At 38.1% G+C, this 23,052-nt stretch overlaps 1 protein-coding gene across 2 annotated transcripts in view; it reads left to right on the top strand.

The window, feature by feature from the left end:
* Positions 1-16,615, top strand: part of ACTN2 (actinin alpha 2) — a 58,880-nt gene extending 42,265 nt beyond the window's left edge. Inside the window, exons 13-22 of one of the 2 annotated variants that reach the window (XM_015857897.1) lie at positions 4,623-4,731; positions 5,080-5,220; positions 5,615-5,797; positions 6,877-7,011; positions 7,462-7,641; positions 8,614-8,760; positions 11,645-11,722; positions 12,494-12,559; positions 13,498-13,656; positions 15,164-16,615. In XM_015857897.1, the coding sequence (XP_015713383.1) occupies positions 4,623-4,731; positions 5,080-5,220; positions 5,615-5,797; positions 6,877-7,011; positions 7,462-7,641; positions 8,614-8,760; positions 11,645-11,722; positions 12,494-12,559; positions 13,498-13,656; positions 15,164-15,322 (1,357 nt within the window). In that variant the 3' untranslated portion in view covers positions 15,323-16,615. The remainder of the gene's footprint in view (positions 1-4,622; positions 4,732-5,079; positions 5,221-5,614; positions 5,798-6,876; positions 7,012-7,461; positions 7,642-8,613; positions 8,761-11,644; positions 11,723-12,493; positions 12,560-13,497; positions 13,657-15,163) is intronic. The other variant, XM_015857896.2, reaches the window with a different exon arrangement.
* The last annotated feature ends 6,437 nt before the right edge of the window (positions 16,616-23,052 follow it).

Genomic DNA, 23,052 nt, shown 5'->3' with positions numbered 1-23,052 from the left:
GAGACCTTTCCCTCATCTCCCCTCTACTCCCAACCAAATATAGACATTCAACTGACCAAAAATATTTGAAAACAAGCATTTTCAAATTCAATTTGAAAATAATCTTTTCTTCTACTAATGAGTCCATTGTGTGTTCATGGGAATGCTGGAGGTATCTGTTTCTTAGTTCATATGGTCTGCCGAGAGGTACTGGTTATAAATTGTTAACTTATAAAATAATATAGCAGTTAACCTATAAAAAAATAGCAGTTAGACAAATTGCAGATCAAACATCTTCAATTTAAAATCTATTATATTTTCCCACAATATATCGGTCCTTTAAAAAGACCTAATATCCTTAAATTATCCTTTCTATATCGGTATTGGATCATCCAATGACATCTCTGAAGATTTAATCATCTCTAGTGTACTCCAAGGCAAGCAAACACACAACCTCTCCTTCTCACTCAGCATACTATGCCCAGAGTACTAAGCTGGGAGAACAAGACTTCAACTTATTTAGCTATACTGACATCAGCTAGGAAGTTCAGAGGTGTGAAAAGCCAAGGCCTGTGCCTGAAAGACACTTCTGTGGTAACAGAAGCCCTGAGTGTTTGTGCAGTTACTGTGGCTAGGCTCTGTCTTTATGGGTAAGTCAGCTTTTGTTTGTGGGAAAGCCATTAATTCACATGGGCGAAGCATAGTTTTGTCTTCTAAGCTCTGCCCACACTGTCAGGACTGTAGTGTTACATAATGATGTCTCCATTCTGGTGAAGTCATATGTGCACCGAGCTGAGGACATTTGACTTTATAATTTTATGAAGTTAATTGCAGTGGTCTTGTACTGTAAATCAGTAGCACTACTCCCGATCTTAACATCTGGCACATAATTAAATTCATTGCTCACCCACAGCACAAATCTGTAAAGCCAACAGGAACAAATGTGTGTTAGTGGTTGAAAGAGGAGCCAGCATCAAATTCCCAGACTCCTCCTTGTGGCTTCAAGCCTCCAAGTTTCAGTTTCTTGACTCCTTGAACAGACAAAACAGTACTCAGAAATAAATAAATAAATAAATAAAATCATTTTTACTTTGTAATGGTCCTTAAATTATAAACTATAAATTATAAAACACTCCCACATTCATTAACCATTAGAAAACCAAGCTATCTGAAAATGCTGTTCATACCTGGTAGCAGCAGTGCTTACAGTAACTGTATAATTAAAATGAATTTAGAGGAAAAATGCTATTTTTAAGAATTGGTTATATGAGGAAAAGAAAAGTTTGGTGGGCAGAGTAAATACTGTTAGTATGTACCACAGAATTGTAGGGATTGGAAGGGACCTCCAGAGATCAAGTCCAACCCCCTTGCCAAAGCAGGCTCCCTACACCAGGTCACACAGGTAGGCATCCAGGCAGGTCTTGAATATCTCCCTAGAAGGAGACTCCACAACCCCCCTGGGCAGCCTGTTCCAGTGCTCCGTCACCTTCACCGTAAAGAAGTTCTTGTGCACATTCGTGTGGAACTTCCTATGCTCTATGTAGTTAGTACAAAAGAGTAGCTAGTATGAAAGAAAGCTCAAAAAATACAGATGCAGATTTCACTGGTTATGTCAGCTTACGAAATACCTTCTGACATATCCCGATCTTTGCTGTAAAGTTATCTGTTCCTTTTATGCTACAGAATGTTTCTGAAACACCTACATTGTTATTTAAGCATTAGTTTTGCAATGTAGTATACGTAGCACAGCATCTGCTTACCAGTATTTTGAACCCTGTGTCCTTTACCTTTGCTGAGGCCAGTGAACACTGTATCCTGTCTATTTTAGGGTTGTCTCTTCTCAGTTGTTTCAGTAATTTGCTGCATGAAGTTAAACAAGATATCTGTGGCCTTGGCACCAAAGGTGCTGAAAATCTACTGCTTTTAAGATACTTTACTTTGACGTCTTCCCTAATCCATGCACACAGCTATCAGTCCACTATTTTCAATATTCAGTGCTGGTTTCACCCTGAGACTTTGTAGCTCAGTAAAACTTATTGCCTATGGAGAGTACTGAATGAAAGGTTATAAACATCAAGTTTTATTACTGGCTGCAAGCAAAGGGGCAACTTCTGTTGAAATGTTGATTTTAATTATTTATCCACAGCAAAGTTCTTCAGAAAGCTATTGAAATTATGGAGGAAAACTATTTTCTTTTTCCTGTCATATTTTTTCATTGAAATGTTGGGCAATAATTGAATGTTAAGGAATGTGCATTGGTGTCTTATCCAAGGGTTAATGAAGGTAACTTATTGTTGGTTTGTTTTTGGTCATTGGATCAGACCCTTATAGGAATCATCATCCAAGTCTAAATTACAAGTCAGTACACCTCTGCGTTTCTCTTTAGTCATCTCTTGTCTGCCTAATGTTACCATTTGAAACCAAACAATTGCTATGTGACCTTGAACCACAGCAGTTATAGCGTTTTCTTATCTGCTTTGGAATTTTTTGCTGCAGCAGTTAAGTCAACCGTGAGATAAAGTTGCTAAAAGTTTGTTGGTTGGTGTGTGCATGTGAAGCGGGTGATTCCAGCCAGGATGTTGCTATAGAACTATTATGTGTCCTAGTCTGTATGGAATTGGAAATCCTTGCCAGTGAAGTATGGAAAGCCTTGGCTGGCGCTGTATACAAGGCTGGAAAAAATGGGATTTTAAGAATGGGACTTGCCATTTGTGACACTGCAAATGTTAAACAGAACTAGAGAGAGTCATAATATGAAATCACGTATGGTCTTGTGTGCCCATTTCAATGTTTTCAATAATCAAGATAATTTTTATAATATCCATAACTTCTAGTATAGCAACTTATTTTCAGCCAAGAAGACAACTATCTGTAGTTGTTTTGAAGAGTCCTTTTGCTTCTGGAAACCTGGGCTCAAATTGTGCTTACGCACATATTATAATATGAGCCCGGTTGTGAAGCAGTGCTAAAGCATGGTGCTCAGCAGGTTATTTTTGTGACACTATCATGATTCATAAAGTGAGCTCATACTTAAACGCTTCTCTGGATCCGGACGAAACCTGACTAAATTTTTAATTCTTTAAAAGTAAGACAATTGCAGGTCAGAAAAATCTTAATGCTATTTTTGTATATAAATTCCAAAGGCTGTAGATTTCAAATGACTAAACAGGCTGTTCTCTTTGATGTTCTGTAACACATGTGCAGGGGTGCTTCATTTATTCTTGATAAGAAAAAAAAATGGTAAAAAATAAGAAATCCAGTGTCTTCACATCTTCAGTGCACAAATTTCCATGTTCCATCCACTTAGTGAGCTCACAGCTCACACAGGATCATCACCTAATAGCCACAGTGTGCTAAAATGTGAAAAATAACTTCCATCTGAAACATTCCAGCAATGAATTATGTCATAGCCTGTTGTATATAAGCTGCTGCTTTACAGTTTCTTAACAAGTACCTGATTTTTATTACATTCCTGAAAGGTTAACAGAAGGGCTTGCTCCACAGGAGGAAGCAGATTTTTAAGTTAAGGAGTCCTTGTGTAGTGTGTGGGCAGCTCTCTCCTTAAACATAATGAGATTTTGTACAATTCTGAGTAGTTTAATTGTTGTGGTATTCTGTTTTCACTTGTTTTATCATTTTTTGCTTTTAAAGATCAATTGATTTCAGCACATCTGAAGAAACAGAATGACCCAGATATTTCTTAGCTTTATCCCTAACCATATTGTTCTTACTGAAATTAGAGGAAAAAGGATAAGTGCTGCCCCAGCCTACAGTGTACCTTCACAGAGGAAAACTGTCTTTGCTCCCATTTGGTCCTCTTTGATTCTCTAAGTTACTGGAGGAAGTGATCTGTACATTCCTCTTGCCACTTGCCTAGAGAAGGATGTTGAAAAGGATAGAACAAATTATATCTGCATTTAACATCTTGTTCAAGCCTTAGAGTAAATCTTAGCTTCGTATTGCCATATTGTCACATAATCACAATCTCTGCAATGCTTAGTACTGTGCAAAATGTCCTCAAGGAGCAGCCAAGAGCTAAATTCAGCGTATGATGATACACTGGTAAAAATGAGCTTCTGAAGAGCCTTACACATATTTTACTATAGTCATGATGGCTGCAGCAGAACCATGGGGATTATCTGTCACTGAGATCCAAAATTCAGTCTGAAATTGTGGAATCTCAGGACAGGGCTTAAAAGGTTAGTCCAGGCAGCGTAGTAAGTTGTTTTCTGTCAGGATAATAAAAGCATATTAAGTAGTTGAAAAGGCAGTGCTAACTGCTACATTCCTTCTGGGTGGACTAATTTGTACTGGCAGCAAATCTGATTCTTCAGATTCCTGTACCTAACCAGCTCTAGTGTGTGAGGAGTTCCTGGAGAGAACGCTGAAAATTGTTCCCTGTGTCCCAGATCCGGGCAGCCCCTGTTAGAGGTGGATTATGTCTTGAACACAAGCTGAGATCTGTTTCTCAGTTAAATACATAGGCTTTTTTCCACATGGAGGAATTCAGTTCCACACCTGTGCTTAATACCCACTTCCATGTCAGACAGCCCCTTTGCTGAAGGTCAGTGGAATAGCATGCACAATGCAACCATTCCTGCCTCTCAGAAAGCTGCTCAGACTTTTGTCTTCACTTTTTCTAGTGAGCTGGATTATCATGATGCTGCAAGTGTCAATGATCGATGCCAAAAGATATGTGACCAATGGGACAGCTTGGGAACACTTACTCAGAAAAGAAGAGAGGCACTGGAGGTAAACTATATAACAATGATCAGCTCAGTTGAGAGGATGAATTTATACTTGAAAGAAATGGCTAAAGCAAGATGAGCAGATTTGAATGGATTTACAGATAGATTACAATCAAAAACAAGTCACTTCATCTGTTACCCTTGAAAGGTGTTACATCCCTTTTAATGCCTGATATGAAAGTATCAGTATGAAACCATGACAGTACTATTGCCATAAAGCGAGTGGTGAAATCACCCAATTATATAATCATTTGCTTTTGAAAAGATGAAGCATTAATTTGTTCATAGGAATGTGTGTAGAATTAGGTCTTGACCCTAATAAAAGGGAATTTACCTTTTCCAAACTATACAGAGGACGGAGAAATTGCTTGAAACGATTGATCAGCTTCACCTGGAATTTGCCAAAAGAGCTGCTCCTTTCAACAACTGGATGGAAGGTGCTATGGAAGACCTACAGGACATGTTTATTGTTCATAGCATAGAGGAAATTCAGGTGAATAGTTGTCCTTTTTTTTTTTTTTTTTTTTTTTAATGGCTTACAGTCATGAGAAAGACAAGAAAAGAAACCTTTTCTTTCTTGGAGAGTACAACATAGGTAAGATATTCCATCTGGACATTTACATTGTGATAGGTGATGTTTATAATAAAGTTATTTTTTGATGGGCATGAAATATTCCACAATCGTAGAAGAACCAATAGTCTTGATAAAACTGATGACAGGTTTTTCGTGAATATATCTACATGTATTAGTTCCTGAGCATGCAGGTACATGTAGACAGGGTATCTGGGAATCTGAGAGAAGGAACTGTGCTTATTTTTACAGCAGATCCAGATGTTGGAAGGAAAATGGCAGTTTTCATGCTCTCCCTCTCTGTTTCTGATTTTAGAGTTTAATCTCTGCACATGATCAATTTAAAGCTACTTTGCCAGAGGCAGATGGTGAAAGACAGGCCATACTGTCAATCCAGAATGAAGTTGAAAAAGTTATTCAGAGTTACAGCATGAGAATAAGTGCAAGCAATCCTTACAGCACTGTTACTGTGGAAGAGATTCGTTCTAAGTGGGAAAAGGTAATGTATGCTTAATGCATAGAAGAATATTGTAACTGTTTTTTGGTTTAGGAATACTGAGACTATTCAGAGAACTTAACAATAAACCTATCAATTTTTCTACATCGTTAGAATCCAAAATGAACCAATCTCTTGTTTTAAAACTCATGGAACCAGCACAAGTTAAATATTTCTCCTTAAATACATTTACTAACGTGGACAGCAGAAAGAGGTTGCAGCATAAAATTAAGTTATCACTTATTACACCAGGAGCATATTAAATGCAATTGAACACATTTTACATCCACAAAGTACAGTAAAATGAATAGATTGAATGAGAAGCTGATGTTGAGATGAAAGAAGTAGCAGAAAGAAAGTTAGCTTTCATAATATAAAATATTATGAAGTATTTCAGTAATTTCACATTATAACAAAGATTTCTGGTTTTGTAGATTACTGTTTTCTTCAATCGTATGTGTAGTTACACTGAGAACAAGAACCCAGTTGGTGCTAGTACAGAGATGGTATCTGGCCAGTGGATAGGCCAGTGGGTGCCTGTCAGAAGAACAGAAAATGGCTGAATTCTTTTTCTCAGTATAAGCAGTAGTTCATGTGTCCTTTCTATTCTGTTTCTGCTTTTCAGAAAAACTGTAAAAAATCTAGGAACTTTGGGACCATTAAGACTGAAATTGGCTATTACCTTAAAAAATTACTGGAGAGGGATTATAAAGTATAAAGAGAAACTATTTCCTTAGGAACTCATTTGTTAGAGGTGAATGATTTTGTAGAATATATGAATTTACCAAATACCTAAACTTATGTGGTCAAAGACATGAACTTTGTGGGTTATAAATACCAAGCAATAAGGACTAAATTCAGTATGTCCCAGGGAAGCCCAGAAGAATAAGCTAAAAAAGCATTTGTAGCATGTGAGATACCTTCAGGTATCCATGAAGGGTACACGGTGTCTCATTATCCTATCTTAATTATTAATCTTCAGGCCAATAAGAAAAATTAATAACTGTAGCCTTATTTGTTCTACTTATTTTAGAAGTATTCAGTCATAAACTCTCACAGTTAATGCTTTCTCATTGTAACAGGTGAAGCAGCTGGTACCTCAGAGGGATCAATCCTTGCAGGAAGAACTAGCCCGCCAGCATGCCAATGAACGCCTGCGTCGCCAGTTTGCTGCTCAGGCCAATGTCATTGGGCCATGGATCCAGACCAAGATGGAAGTGAGTATCAGACACTCATGCAGAAGCTGATGAATAAAGTGTTTTATCATTTGTTATCTCTGTTGTCTGTACAGGACGTCAACAATCTCCATGATAGTTTGCCAGCTGTTTCATCATGAAGAATTTAGTACCTGTTGATTCTTAGAACTGTAAGATGGTATAAGTGATAGTTGGTAGGACATGTAGCTTTGAAAAAAGTATGACTAAACAGCTATTTTACTTCTGCTCTTTACAGAAAAATATTGGGATCAGCAGCAACTCAAAATTGATTCCAGAACTAAATGAGTCACTTTTTTTTTTTTTAAATGAATTTTTTACTGTAATCATCTCTGTTTGAAGATTTTATTACTTTTGCTTCTTAGTCTGAAAATATTTAATATTTTTGTGAATGCAAGTCAGATAGAAAATCTGAAGCTTAAATTTTGCATGGTGGTGGGTGTCTTTTTGCAGGAAATTGCCCGCAGCTCTATTGAAATGACAGGGCCTTTGGAGGACCAGATGAATCAGCTGAAGCAATATGAGCAAAATATCATTAACTATAAACACAACATTGATAAACTGGAAGGAGATCATCAGCTTATACAAGAAGCTTTGGTGTTTGACAACAAACACACCAACTATACTATGGAGGTAAGCATTTACTCCATTTCGTACTGTTAGCTCATTTTGCCATCTTCTTCCCTGTAACTGCCTTCCCTGATCTGAAGACACTACTATAAAGGATGAGATTTGGCAGACTTTCTGATAATATTGTAAAACATTTTTTCTGTCACGTACTTTTTTTTGTTACGCATGCTGATGAGGATGGCCTAGTGCAAGACTGAGACACAAGATATTTTGAAGAGCCCTTCCTGGGTCTGGTAAAGGTGGAACAGAAATTAAGTGCTTGTTAGTGGAATGTAATTGACTCAATTTCTTCTCTGGTTTGCTGCAAAGAAGTTGTTCAAATGAAAATACAGCTCATCATGACTTGACCTGTTTTCCTTCAGATAGACAGTAGTACAGCAGTGGATTTTTTAATATTTTTTTTTGCTTATTTTTTTGAGTGTTTTTTTCTGTGACAGAGCAATGTTTCATCTTTACTAATTTGCTGTGAGAATTTATAGATTACCAGTGAAGGTCCCAGTGCTGCTGATGTGTAGGAGGACAGTTGTTTTACACACTCATGGGAGACGCCTTCTCAGTTTTAAGGAACATTTTCCATATTTGTAAAGTGACTTGTGAGATTAATTATTTACAGAATGTTGAAAAATGGCTGAAATTGGTAATGCATAAAACAGTGTTGTTTGAATACAGCCTCTAACCAAACAGAGATGATTGAAAATAACAGTACACGAGTCTGAGTCTTGTCATTCAGAATAAACTCAGGGATCACTTAGGTTAAAAAAAAAAAAAAGAAAAAAAAAGTACCATTTAGAAACCAGTTCCATATTTTCCTGAAGACTATTTTTATTTTTAATGACCCTCAGTTATAGTGTATAGTTAGTGGTATGGATAAGGCATCACATAAGTATTTAGAGCTGGTTTTTGCTAACTGTGCTTCTCATAGTTTTAAAAAAATATATTTGACTCTTTAATGAATCAGTATTTTCTCTCTCATAGCATATCCGTGTTGGATGGGAGCTCCTACTTACTACCATTGCTCGAACTATCAATGAGGTTGAGACTCAGATCCTCACAAGAGATGCCAAGGGTATCACCCAAGAGCAAATGAATGACTTCAGAGCATCATTCAATCATTTTGACAGGGTACAGTACTCCTGCCTTTTCTCATCTAGCAATATTCATTGTTCCCAAAAGCAAGTTTACCTTCCATTCCATATAGAATCTTAAAAATCTGCTAATGCAGTAACAATAGGCTATTTTGAAAATGGTTATAAAGATCAATTAACAAAGTATTTACAACCTTTTGAAATCTTATCGTTATATGTATACCTTACTCTCTCTAAATGTAATGCAAATTTCATTTCTGCTAGTATTGTCAAGTACTTGTTCAAATAACAAACAGGGTGGATACTCTGTGTTTTGGAAAATAATGTGTCCCTTTATGTTAAGGCAGTGCAGCATGGCTTCCACTTCATTAAACATAGCAGTAATCTTGATTACAATATTTTTGTTTACTTCTTTGAATCACAAGTTGTTGCTCTAGAAGTAGATTTGTGGTGAATAGAACTAGGGCACTGATTGCTGCCTAGGAAAATCCTTTATTTTCCTGTCAGTGGGAAATAAGAGTCTGTGTGTTTCATTTATTTATTAAGTAATAAGTAAAAAAGTAGGAATCAAAACACTTTTATGAAGAAACTCACTCCTTCTGTGATTTGTACAGTACTCATGTATAGAGTGTTAAAAAGAGATTTATGCAATCAGTAGCAAAATAATGGATGTAATATTCCCAGCTGGAGAACCATCTTTACATGAGTTAGATCTACTAGCTCTGCACTCACAGGAACACCACCTTCAAAACTGAGTTCAAATTTCAGATGCTGAAAAAAAAATTACCATAATCTAGCACTAGGCTGCTCTCTTTATTTCATTTTAGGTTTCTGTAGTTATCAGACTCTGCTTAACCACTAACTTGCGTTGTTATCATAAGTCAGTTCCTTCGAATTACTTCAGGGTGTAGAAAATGCCGGTTTCTTTTCACTAATATCTTGTTTGTCCAGCTCAATCAAAAATGGTTACGCATACCTGGACTTGATGTGTGTTGGACACTGACAGTCATCTTTTGCTAAGTATTTTTTAGAATATTCTTAACTGTTTAGGAGGAAAAGCAGAATTCTCGAAACTCTGCTCTTTGAAACACACAAGTATAGAAAAGGTAAGCCACATGGGAATCAGGGACAGATTTAATGGAAAACCTTAATGTGATTCTAGTGCAGCATTATTCTTTTTTGTATTAGCTTAGCAAACTGAAGATACCATTACAGAAGCAGAAGTAGCTTTCTTGGGTAGAAAGAAGTAGTATGTTAAATGATTTCCCCAGTGCACTGGAGCAGATGACTGAGAAATTGGAGCTATTAAAAGCAGAGTACCAGGTCTGGGTAAATTACACATTAGTATTTAAGATACTCTATTAAAGGAAACTTTGCATGAAGATTTGACAGCTTCCTAAAGATAAGGAGGCAAGGTGACTAAGCCCTAAAATATGTTTTACTAGATAGCCATTTTTAGCATCCCTTTATCTCTGGAGTTCATAGATACACTCTCTGCCATGCTGGCAGCAAGTTTAGTTCAGTCACTGAGGAGTTACTGTTGGCATCCCTTGGTACCTCAGAAGGTCCTGAAGGAAGATGATAACTCCTACAGCAACCAGCCCTATTAGGCATCTTAACACTTTGCAGAAATATAGGAATGGATTTGAGATACCAAAGTGTTCAATAGAGCAAAGTCTTAGGAAGGGCTGTATTGCCTCAGAGAAGGTGCTTATGTCACATAGTGAGTCAGGCTGGAGATGGACCATGTCAATAATGTACAATGCAGAAGTACTTCTCAGCTCCTAGATTCCTGCCTACCCACATCTGTGTTCTTGTCCTCTTTTAAGCAGAGACATAGCTTCATGCATGTGCCCTCTGCTCTTTCTTCTGTTACAAGAAGCCTGAACAGATGAGTCAGAAATGCAAGGAGACAGATTATCCTGTATATTCTATGACCTCAGCAACCTCAGCCTGAACTGCAAGTTCAGCTGCAAACCTTAACTGCCCTCATGTCAGGCATAATCCAAAGGCCTTAAAAATAGGCCCGGAAGGTTCCCACTGAGAGAAGGATGACTTTGCATATGTTCCCTTTTGTATGCTCCTCCCTACGGTGATTGGAAATTAGTCCAGGAGGACTTCTGTGCCATCATAGTAAAGCAACTACATTCTTAGAGGCATAATGTAAGCTTAGGAAAGGAGAAAAATAAAACCACTCAGCCTTCAAGCCAGGCTTTCTGTAAAGGAGAAACAACAGAAACACTAAAAAAAGAGCATCTTACACTGATTAAATTGCACTGTAATTTAAAGGGCAGATGTGACATGATCTGCACAGGCTATAAGGAGACACTAGCACTTAACCTAGAATTTAAAGGGGACTCTTCAAAATCAATTTTCAAAGCAAAACTTTATAGATCATTAATGAACTGAAAATAAGTTGTCAGGCATAAATTTCTTTTGAATCTAGGCAATAACTCAGTTGTTCTTTCATTTGACATATGTATATTGAGTTTCTAAGTAACATCAGATTAAGAGAGAAGTAATGGTGGCTGAGCATGGAAAAAAGTTTTGTGGAGATTCAGTGATCTGTTTACTGCATCTCAGATACACTGTATGGCAATAGGAAATGGAAGCAGCAAATGGTAGTTCGGCAGAATAAAAACTGCCTTATAAACAAAAATGCTAAGAAAAGTACCTGTAGAGGAAGCGCAAGCTCCTCTTCCACTAAGGAAAAAAGTAAAGCACAAAACTAGAAAAGTTTTACACATTTTAGGAAATTAATTGCAGTAAGTTAACATTACATTTCCATTAAGTTCTATAAGCATATGACTATTAATATAAGTGTAGAATGTTCTTTACTAACCAACTAACCTGGTCTGTGATTTTTTTTTCCCCTTCTTTTCTTTTACCTCCCAAATGCATGACCTGTTATGGGATGCTAGGATGAATCTGACAATCTACATTCTGATGAATTTAAAGCCTGCCTCATCAGTCTAGGACAGGTTGGAAATGACCTGCAGGTAGAAAAAACTGATGTTATTCTGTTTTCAGCTAGAATAATTTTCAATTATGAACTTAAATACCAATGTATACAGTACAATGCTTTGAAAAGATTCCTGCCTGGGAAGGCAACTGAGTTAGATGAACCCTTTCTCATTGTACCTTGGAACCACATTTCTCTGATCATGCATTTCAAACATTTTCCAGGCTGCTGCTTTTACTTGAGTCCAGGTCTTGATAGCCTGTAGTCAGAAGAAGGAAAATCTCTGTATTTATTTCTCATAAATCATCAGACAGCTTTTATCATGTACCTTTCCTAGCCTTGGAGTGGAGTGTTTTAGTCAATAATACAGTAATAGACTGTTTTTAACTACACTTATATTCACTACACTATCCCTTGCAGAACCTTCAAAAGACATTGCATATCAGGGAGGCAGTTTATGTGCATCTCCTGATTTTGACTAGTTTAGTAACAGATTTTTCTCCTTTCCTTTCTCTTTGTCTTCTCTGGTTGTGCTCTGCGTGTTCCTATGTTCTCCCTTATCTCTCCCCTGACTTTTCTTAATGTGACTTCTTGTCTTGAAAATGTCTGTTTCCTGTGTGTGATATGTTAGTTACTTCTTCCTTCCCTAAAACTGATGATAATTCTGGTGACCTGCTTGGCAATGTCAATGAATACTGTTTATACACTGGATCCAATTTCCCAATGGTCTAAACTCATCATCTCTGAAAATGACCGTGGATGCTTCCAACCTTCCCATCCATATTCCTTATGTTATTTTGGTCAATAGAGGAAGAATGGACTGATGGACCATGATGATTTCAGAGCTTGCTTGATTTCAATGGGTTATGATTTGGTATGAATTTTAAGAAACAATGGCAATTGCTTACAGTTTGTAAAATTAACCACAGCAACACTAAAGCTTATTTAGGTTGATGGAATACTAATAATACAATTTACACTAGAGATACTAGTGCCTTGTTTGTTTTTCCCTCCACCTTCAAATGATTTAAAGTTAAATATAATACTAGACAGTACGAAATACTAGACTGCTGCATTGCTCTTTGAAGGAAGCTTTCAAAGTTGAAATTAACAGTTACTAAATGAATATATTTTATTATTCCTTTTCTATAAAATTTAAATTTTTGTCTGCATGAAGAAGGATAAGTTCGATGCTTTCTAATTCTTTTCATTCTCACAAACTACCTTTGGGCATTGCATTTGATTCCTTCATTTATTTATTTCTCTGATTTCCCCCACCCATACCAGTTTGTTCTTTGTAGTGGAGAGATCTGCATAAGTTGAACTGTCTGGTATTTGGCACCAAATTTTCAGAACTGTTTCTTTTAGTTCTCAGTTCAATGAGTCTGCATGTGCCTTTCTGGGATATTTTTCCACCTCCCTGTGCAGTACCTTAATTACAGTGGGAACATTACTAATTTTAGGAGGGGGGGTGGAGGGGGGAAACTAAAGTGCTAAAACAAGTTTAACAAATATTAGAATGGGAAAGAGGAGAAGTTGAAGAAAGTTAATTGAAGGTAAATTATATATATTTGGGTTCAAAAGCACCAAAGGCCATTTTACAAAAGAGGAGTAGTCACTTAAGATCCTAGATTTCACTGACTGACTGACTGTTTATTTTCCTAAATCAGTAAAATGCTTTAGAGACTTTGTAGCCACTGCTCCATATTGGTTCATGAGAGGTATGGGCTGTCAGAGATTGATATTACGGTGACCTTTTTTTTTCTTTTTCTTTTTTTTTTTTTTTTTTGCTTGTTTTGGATTTTCTGAAAGGGTGAAGCTGAATTTGCTAGAATCATGTCTCTGGTTGACCCCAATGGACAAGGAACGGTCACTTTCCAGTCCTTCATCGACTTCATGTCCCGGGAAACAGCAGATACAGATACTGCTGACCAGGTTATGGCCTCTTTCAAGATCCTGGCTTCAGATAAGGTCAGTCATTTAGCTACTGGCTGTAAGGACTCAATAGCTCTCCCTTTCAGCCTTTACTTGTGGGAAGTCTTGTACAAGGTACAAGACTAGTAATAGCAGAGCTTTGTTTTCAACTTCCAAGGGTTCAGAGAAAGCACCTACCTTTCTTCTTGTTTGGAACCAACTCTCTTAGATGAAATACGCACAGAATTCAAGGATTGGTCTGTATCCCTTTGTGTCACAAAGAGCTGACAGTCAGATTTCCTAGACAACAGTTTCTGTGTAATTGATATATTACACAACAAGTCTATTTTCATAGTTTCATAGTTTCGTGCTGGTTGGAAGGGACCTTACAGATCATCGAGTCCAGCTCCCGGGATTCGAGCCTCTGTGTAGCAGAGCGGCACTTCTACCACTTGCGCCACAAGGGGGATTCGAACTCCGGGCCCCAGTGTTGCAAGGCGGCGTCTTTAACCACATTTTCATACAGCCGCCTTCATTAAAAGGAAACTCATTCTGCATTACATGATGTTGTCTGAATGTTTCAGTGCAGAATTTGTCCCTGGAAGATAGCCTAAGTCAGTTTCACAAGATTTCACATAATTGTGAGCCAGGTTGTTGTGACCTGACAGCTCATTCAGCAGGGTGATGCAATGTGGTACTGTCCCATCCTGGGAAGAGGAGAAGGCTTCCTCTAGTTACAGGGTACATGGAAGAAGATCCTGAATATAGCGTGCCATCCTCAGGACAGCTAGACCTGCTGCTGAGTGGCAAAACAGTAGCCTCTGGAGGAGAGCAGGCTCCTGCTGCTAGAGAACCCATCCTGTGCTATTGAGAAATGAGACATCACAGCAGTACACATCTATCTGCCTGGGCTCATTCTATTGATTTTCTCATTCTGGCTGTTTCTATTGATTTTGTGATCTCAGTTATTAGGGACCACATTCTAAATTCACAGTGTGTTCTCAGCATGGTTACTGTGGAACACATTTTGAATTCCAGATGCGTTCTCAGTAAGAATTCATATGGAAGTTGAATACCAATGTCTCAGGAAAATACAGTTTTCATTATGTTGTTATTTTAAACAATGCTGATTCTGCTAACAGTTGATATGAGCGTATCCTTCCTATCATAAATGCAAAGCATTAAGAGTAATAGTGCATCTTTCATAATAAACACATTAGGCTGTTGAAACTAACAGTGTCGATCCTATCAACTCAGAAGCACCAATGAGGCACTCTAGGGCTGAGCTCCTGTATTAGTAGCAGGCTGTCCATGGCTGCATAGTACTCACTGGCTAATACACACAGTTACCTATCTTGGATTTACCAAGACTAGATTTTGACCTAATCAGTTTGTTGGTAGGATTGTCTCCTTCGATTCATTGTTAATGTTAGAATTGATCAAGGAAAACATTTTGTTTGAGGAAAGCAGGCAGAACATCTGAGCTTATTAGTCACACGATGAATATATTCAATGTCTTTGAAGAATACATACTGAATTTGTCCATCGTTTTCCCCCCTCACAGCCTTATATCCTGGCAGATGAATTACGTCGAGAGCTGCCTCCTGAGCAGGCTCAGTACTGCATCAAGAGAATGCCACAATACACGGGCCCAGGTTCTGTTCCTGGAGCTCTGGATTACACCTCTTTTTCATCAGCACTGTATGGAGAGAGCGATCTCTAATTCTATAATTGGCTGTATTCACAGCAGACACAACAAAATACCACACCTGATCGCCCAGATTGCTTCTCAAAAAGTTTGACAAGCTGATTAAAAAAAGAAGTTTTACAAATGCAGTAGGTAACCTTCATTGTAAAGTTCTATTACTAAAGTAGCTAGTGTATGTTAATGTGTGCAGCACGCTACATTTCTGCATAGTTGTTTATAGGTTGTCTGTCCTATACAATGCCAGAAAGTGTATTTAAAAAAAAAAAANAAAAAAAAAAAAAAAAAGAAAAAAAAGATGCAAGATATTAACTTTGGAAATATTAATTATGAAAATAAAATACAAGACCTAAGAACATTGAAACTGTTGATTGTTAAGAATCACAAAGTATTTATCCATTTTTCAGAATGTTTCAATGCCACATATGCTTCTTTCACAACGTTCATAAAGCTGTTAAAATCACACATTTTACTTCCATGGAGCAATGTTGTTTTCCTCAAACTTTTTCTGATTTTACATGCTTCTACTGGTGAAATTTAGTATAATGATAAAATGAAGTTTTTCAGGGAAGAAATACATCAAACAGGTAAACTGCTTAATTACTGAAACAATTAAGAATGCAATACTATGTTTTTGTCTCTTAAAGATGGTTTTATGTTCTCACAAAGAATTGTAATATAGGTGAAAAAGGCTGGAAAAGCTGATTAAAATTGCAGGTTTAGAGTTATGTAAGCAGTGCTTTTCTTTAAAGCCTTTGACTTTTACAGCTGAGAGAATACAACTTTTATAATCAGAAATAATAGGGAACCTAATTTTATGTGAATTGATTTGTTTTGAAACCCTCGTTCTTGTCTGTGTCGGGCAGTCTTTGTTTCTTGGTATAAGAAAGCCAGTCCCTTGTTGCATTAGTGGGCAACATTCATCTCCATTCTGCATAATGCAAAATCCCATCTTAGCAAACGTACTGTGGTTGTCTTACAGCTTTAACTGTTCAGTGCTCAACTTACAGTTTGTCTCGATTTCTACTGGTTCACAGGCAGTTCAGTCTGTATTATTGTCTTGACTTCTGCTGGTTTGCAGGCAGTTCAGTCTGTATTACGCTCCCGTGCACTAGTAGTTCTACTGTTTTTTTCCATCTTGAGAAATGATTAAAAATAAAAGCAGTAACTTTTTTACTTGAATCCTACTGTCACTGAGGAAATGCAATGTAACCAACAAAACCATTTACAAATGGTGAAATGAGCTGTGCAGCCCAGTGTTATTAAAGCAATGATGTGCCTATTAAATAAAGTCTGCTTTTCAAAACCTTATGAGACTTCTGTCATTTGAATCATCCAGTATTTCCCCCTGAGGACTTGATGTTACCTCTGAAAATTATAAGTTTGTGTGTTGAAAGTAAGAGTTCAAAAAAATGTCATGCATTTTTATACACTGCATTTACACGAACAAGTGCTATGTACTGGAGATACACTTAAGGTCTCATGAGGTGACATGGATCTAAGAATGAATGGGGCAGTGTTACCACTCAAATCACCAGAGCACGCATGTCAGTAGCTTATTAGACTCCTAGCTTAGATGGATTCAGTGACACTTAGGCACTAATAGTTTTGAAGGTTCTGGCATTAACATTTCTGTATCTCTTTTTCCTCATGCACAAAAAAGCAATGGTAAGTACACAACAATGCTTTCATTGGGCTTTGTTTTGGTATCTTTAAGTGGGAAGCATTAAAAATAATCACTCTGTGTATGATTTCACTCCTAAAATAAGCATCCTGCAGGTAAGGTTCCTGTGGTGTCAGCAATTTCAAACTAATGCCAGAGGAAGACAACAACCAAGTCACTCTTCCTTTACGACCTTGTGTGCAGAGACCAGCAGTGGGCTTCAGAGGGAAAGTCAAGGCTAGAATCGTATCTCCACCAATGCAAGTGCAGCTTTGCATGCTGCCAGAAGCTGCTACTGAAATGCTGCAGCATTGTTCTCTTCTTGTGATGGCAGTGCCTGTATAAGAAAAGTTTGGAGAGCTCCATGTTAGGGCAATGACATTTCCAGCCAAATGACTTTTGGGTAGGCCAAGTCCTATTAAGAAATAAATTTATCCCTAATTGTCACAGTTTAACGCAACTAGAAGAATAAAATGTTGAACTTCCAAACGCGGTATAAAAGCAAAATCTCATTTCTACAGGCAAGAAAATGTTAAAAATTGGCACAATAGCTTTTTACATCCGACACTCCCACTGGGAGCCATTTGTGCTCTCTGTCTGCTATTTATTCCTGGCGGTAGTCTAATTGTGATAACCTCCCTACTTTTGACCGTATGAAAGACACTTCCACACTTGTCTTTTAACTAAATATTCTATTGATCAAAGCAGATGAGAAATGTTCTCGGGACCTTGAGAAATAGGCTTCTGTAAAGTACATTTTCCATTTGCAAATCGGATTTCTAGTTGCTAAAGTAGAGCAAACTAAACTGAGGCAGACAGCTGAAGGGATTAATTACCCATCCATACTTGTCTAAAATGTCATTCCACATTTATATCCTTCTAATATAGTTTCCTGAATTTTGTTTCTTACATACTGGCCACAAAAGACTTGGATCAGAGCCACTCCTAGTGGCCTGTGTTTACATTAGAAACACATTCTCTGTTTCTTGGAAGAGGCAATGCGCTTTTATCCTGCACACAGGTTGTCTCAATGAAGAAGGAAAATAATTCATGTTAACAGCCTGTTTTGGAAGGTAAGCACAACTTTCTTTTTTAAGTTAAATGGCTTTTGGTTCAGAGCACTTCTGTAAGGAAGTAACTGTTTGATGGTTGCTAATATATGAGAACAGTTTTAGGCATGTGCCTCCAACTTTGATAATAGCATCAGTATTTTTGATGTGTGAGGCTTTAAAAACAGCTTCAGTAATATTTAGATAAGAGAATATTAATTAGATAAGAGGTGATACTTCCCCAAGTCTTAACAGTTTGTGCGCACATTTTCTTGTGAATCTACCTTCTGCTTCTGAGGGCAATTTATCTGATATTGTTTCAGACCAATTACTTTAACATAGGGGCACTGATTTGTTCTCAGCTGGATTTTATTTTGCTTTATTTTGCAGTTTCTTTTTTTAAGTGTTTGATTCCTTTCTGATTTTAAGCCAAGGTGTGGGCTGCCACCACAAAGGACAAGCCAGTCTCCACTTCTTCCACAGTCCTTTTTGTTTATAAATAGAACAGTTCTGTTCTGGTTCCCATACTGGATGGGAATATATATCTAGTGTACTAAGAAGATCAGATTATCCCTTCCAACAGCAGCCTGCGTTTGTATTATCTTAAAGTGATTGTGATACTGAGCCATATGCTTTTGCTAGAAGGCATTTCTTAGTCCAACAAACAAATATGTATATCTAAATATAACAAATTATAACAAATATTTAGCAAATAATGAAACAGTGTAAGAGATCTACATTAACTGGCAAGTTCATGTCCTGGCTCCAACTGCTGTTGAGAGCAGGCACAGTGGAGAAGTGTAAAAGCTGGGCAGCCATGTGTGCCCAGGACAGTATTTCATACACCAGTAATCTGTGCATCAGGAACCTGTGGGACAGTGCATGCTCATGGCAAAGATTTATTCTCTCTTTCTGCTGCTGCGGTATCTGTGAGAGCTCTTTATTTTCTCTCACTATGACCTACTGTTCCCATAAATTCTCCTTCATGCTATTGGTTATGTGTAAAAAAAAAAAAAAAGAAAAGAAAAGAAAAAAAAGTTTTCTGTTTTTTCTTTCATCTTTTGCAAACGGATCCTAAAGGCTTTTGTTTTCAATTATTATGTTTAACCTGCCAGAATTTCTAATTTCATTTTCCTCAGGCAATCCAAGACAGAGGAGATCCTACCTCCTGGGAGATAAAAAAAAAAAATTGCAGCAGAACTCAGCAGAGTCAAAGTTTTAATAAACTCTTCAGTGATCTTGACAATTTAGCTGAAACCCAGTGTTTGGTGGATGCCTGAGTGAACGAGATGAATAGGTATGGCAGACACAATGCTATGAGACATTAAATTGCTGAGATATTACCTACCTACATTTCTGTGACCAACTCAGCCTTAAGAAGACTGTGAACTCTCCTAATTCAATATTTGGAGTACAAATAATTCTGAGTAAATAATTGGAGTAAATATTTTTCAGGAAAAAACCAAACAAACCAAAAACCTAAAAGGATTCATTTCTGACTGACCCCATTTGACTACCCTTCAGTTCCCTCTTTTCTGGGAACTTGGCCTGATTTTTCATTAAGATGTTGCTTCTTCAAGCCGGGCCAAGGACACAAGTTGCCCAGTCGTCCTTATTTGCACAGAACAGTTGATGATAGGAACAGCTATAGTGGAAAAGATATTCTGTCAAAGTCCTTTTGAAATGCCTCCTAATCTGAACGCCTAGCTGACAGTAGTTATCCCTTTTGATAATGGTGGCATTTAACTTCAGCATTAGTCCACAGGCAGAGTTTTCCTTGGCAGAGGCCAGTCATTTTCCTTTTCTGAAGAGGCATAGCTCTTCATGCAGCTTTACTGTCTCTTCACAGATTACTCCTTTCTTTCTCGGGCACCAGCCCCTTTCTAAGACAGCCTTTTCCCACTTCTAACAGCTGTTCTTTAGAGCTTACATGTTCCTGACTGAGGATGCTAACCTAAAGCTAGTTTAGTGATCTCAAGGTTCCCTTGAATCTGATTTTGACAGGGGACACTTTATTTCTACTTGATCAGAAAACAGTTATTCTTGTTTTATACAGAGGCAATAAATGAAGTATTGTACCCTTTGGTTTCACATAGTGTTCTTAGATTTACCTGCTGTGCTTGGAGCACTCTTTAAATTAGAACCCTTGATGGACAGAACTGATAGTATGGCTCTGTACCAGCTGTACATGGAAAGGCATTAGTGCACCATGTGCAAAATGAAGTTATAACCAGAGACTACCAGCACTTCCTGGCACTAAAATCCAGTGCTTGTGGGTAGTTTAGCTCTTTGCAGCAAAGAGGGGAGAGGAGAATGGAGCCTGATTAACACTATCTGCCAGTTCTTCCCCTCGTCATACCCTCCAGAGGGCTTTACCCTGATCTATTTGCTTGCATGCATGTAGAAGTACAAATAGAAGAGACAAGAAGAGGAGGGAAATGCAGGATATTTTTATGTGCTATAAAACTCAGATTGACTGTGGGCAGTCTCAGATCTGCTTTCTCTTGTAGTCCTCTGAAGGCACCTAGGGGCTCAAATCATCAGTAAAGACTCTTAATATGTGTGGTGTTGTACAGTGTGCTAAGACTGCTCCCAGTCTAAAGAACAGATGGGGGATACAGCAATTCTAGCTGAGATTTCTGAGAACTTGTTAGGAGATCTTAGACTGCTTAATATGTTGCAGGCTGTACAAGTGTAAGTGCCAATAAAAAAACACAAAACAACAAACAAACAAACAAAAAACCACAAAAAACCGCAACCCACCACAGTACAAGTCAAAGGGAATTATTGTGGATCACAGGCTACAGAAGAAGCTATTCACATCCACATTGAAAACTAAGCAGAGAATAAGACCTGACTGTTGTAAGTAACCTTAGGGTGTAAATATTAAGCCATTAGAGTGACAAAGTACACTCGCTTAGCCATTCCCTGACACCTGTTTTAACATACATGTGAATTCATATTATCGATCAAATAAAAGAAAAACTTGCCCTAGAGCAAAAGTCCCTGTCAGTGTCTCTTGCTCATACTGTGGTTACTGCCAGCAGATGCAAGAGGCTGCTGGGTGAGACTTTGAATCAACACCACCAGTGAGTATTTCTTCATACCTCAAGATCTGTAAGATTTTCAGCATTCTGCTCTCCTCTCTATTCTCCTACCTGGAATGAACTGAACACATGAGATGAGAAGGGATAGCGATGCCTCAAACCACTTCAAAGAAAGAGGATATTGTGGCTGCCTGTAAAAAAGGGTAAAGCAAATGTCACGGCTATGACTGTGATCATAAGCAGTTTTGACAAAGGGATAAAATGATTAAATCTAGCAAGTTAGACTTTAAACCAAACTGACAAATTGTGCAGTTTCAAAGTCCTTTAAAGGAAAGAGGATTGTCTATAAACACACTTTTCTAACAGTTGATAACAGGCAGGATTGTTTGTCTGTGTAAGTCAGTGAAAGCTAAGTAGGACATTGGTCTTTCAAGGTGTTTTACACACAAGAACTCCCTGTGCCCTTTCACAAACTCTGTAAAGGTTTGATGTTCAATGAGAGAAAACTACATTAATAGAGGTTGTGCTCCCACTGGAATGGAGCCTTGGCTGAGAGCTGGGAGTAGTTCTTGAAGCTCCCTAAAGCCAATCACATTGTACAACCTGCAGGTGTCCATTTTTTCTTTTCTGTTACGCATTGTCTTCCCTACCAGTGCAGAATACAAACAGTTACAGGACGTACCCTTGCCTACACTTCTCATGTTTTCTGTATTTACTGTGTAGCCAGACCTTCCTACAGTCCTCCTCTGTAAGTTTTCATGGATCTCAAGCTGTGTTGAACACAAACTGAAGTACTTGGCAGGCTGAGTGCAGTGCCATTTCTAGGCAGCAGGAGCATGCCTAGGCCCTCAACTGCTTGTGTTTATACTTCTGAGAGAGTCTGCTTATGATTAAGGCTCTAAATACACCAGTGGTCTCCAAATGTTCTTAGAATTCTTACTCCTTGCTTGTGCATATGCTATACTGTGCGGTCTGTGAGACTTTCTATCTTGACCTTGGCCCCATCTCATGACTGGACTGTCAGCTGAGTGTGCACTGGACCATTGGCTGAACCTCTTAGGATCATTGTACCTGCTATTTTTGTTTGGCTACTGCAGAACTGTGTCCTTGCCAGTGAGGTTACTGCTCCTGCTTGCCTCCTGCTCCACAGCAAAATGCCTCTGAGCTCAGTGTTCACCAGGTTTTCCTTGGGGCACACATCCAGCTGCATGTAACCTGAAGTACACACTGGCCCTATTTCTCTTTTTCCATGCTGTTTTGGGGTAGCTGGCAAGCCAGCTTCTTCCTCTTCTATTTATTTGATGTGGTTGCCTAAAGACTGCTACAAAATTTTATATGAAACTTGTAACAAACTGAAAGCAGCACTGTAGATGGGCTGTAAAACTACACCCTCTTTTAAATTCCCACTCCTCTTTGTGCTTGCAATTCAGCAATTTTAGGCACTTATACACTTTTTGATCAACTTGGATTCTGTAAATAATTGTAAAAACTTATATTCAGTTCGCTTTAATATGTTATGTGTTTTCAGAGTCGCAGCAACATAAGGACAGCAGCACACACATGACTCTCAGCACTGCTGAGTATAGTAATCACTGAAAAGTCAAGATAAAGGACTTAAAATCTTCCAACAAGCACCACAAATCATATTAAAGGTGATGTTCTTTCTAACTGCTCCCTTGTTGGATGATCTGGTTTGTTAATCACTGCCCTCAGCCACTCAGTGCTCTTCCCCTGAGCCTCTAGAGAGCATCTTGCCTTGGTTGCACTCAGCTGTCCATAAAACACACAGATTAAGCAGAATCTGAGAGTGAGGCACTGCTGCCTCTTCCTGCTATTGCCCTTCATTAGCTCTGGAGACTGTACAGCTGCAGACGAACTGGACTGGAGAACTGTTCTCACTGAAAGCTGACGTTTAAGGAAGTGCCCTGTGAAGGCTGGAACCTGCACGGGGACACACATGGGGCCACGAGGATGGAGCAGGGTAGAATT

Source organism: Coturnix japonica, chromosome 3 (assembly GCF_001577835.2).
Source record: "Coturnix japonica isolate 7356 chromosome 3, Coturnix japonica 2.1, whole genome shotgun sequence".
Classification (NCBI taxonomy): domain Eukaryota; kingdom Metazoa; phylum Chordata; class Aves; order Galliformes; family Phasianidae; genus Coturnix; species Coturnix japonica.
The sequence above is the reverse complement of the archived record's forward strand: the minus strand, read 5'-3'. Positions and strand labels throughout refer to the sequence as shown.